This window comes from Fulmarus glacialis, unplaced genomic scaffold (genome assembly GCF_000690835.1).
Source record: "Fulmarus glacialis isolate BGI_N327 unplaced genomic scaffold, ASM69083v1 scaffold33329, whole genome shotgun sequence".
Lineage (NCBI taxonomy): Eukaryota > Metazoa > Chordata > Aves > Procellariiformes > Procellariidae > Fulmarus > Fulmarus glacialis.
In genome coordinates, this window is record NW_009233115.1 from 1 (window position 1) to 283 (window position 283).

Consider the following 283-nt stretch of genomic DNA (forward strand, 5'->3'; position numbering starts at 1 on the left):
CCCCGGAGCCAGCACGCTCGCACCGAGCCCGAATTAGCCCGGTTTGCAATGAGAAGGCAGAAGCAGATGGTCCCCAGACGGCACCCGGGGCGCAGAGCGTTTCAGACAGCAATGGAGAGAGGTTTTACCTTCACGTCCTCCCACAGATCCTTCTCCTCTTTCAGCACGCGGCTGGTGTGCAGCGGGGTCTGGGGCACCTGCATGGATTGCTGCCGAGAGAGCGGAGGAGCGTCGGCCGAGAGCCGCCGGCATCCCACGCTGTCCCTGTCCCCGCCCCATCCCC

At 65.4% G+C, this 283-nt stretch overlaps 1 protein-coding gene across 1 annotated transcript in view; it reads right to left on the reverse strand.

Moving 5' to 3' along the window:
* Positions 1-128: 128 nt before the first annotated feature.
* The window catches only part of LOC104082192 (MAP kinase-activated protein kinase 2), a gene marked incomplete at its 3' end in the record, with an annotated part of 2,901 nt that continues 2,746 nt past the window's right edge, over positions 129-283 (reverse strand). The window contains exon 7 of the mRNA XM_009585212.1: positions 129-209. Coding sequence (XP_009583507.1) covers positions 129-209 — 81 coding nt within the window. The remainder of the gene's footprint in view (positions 210-283) is intronic.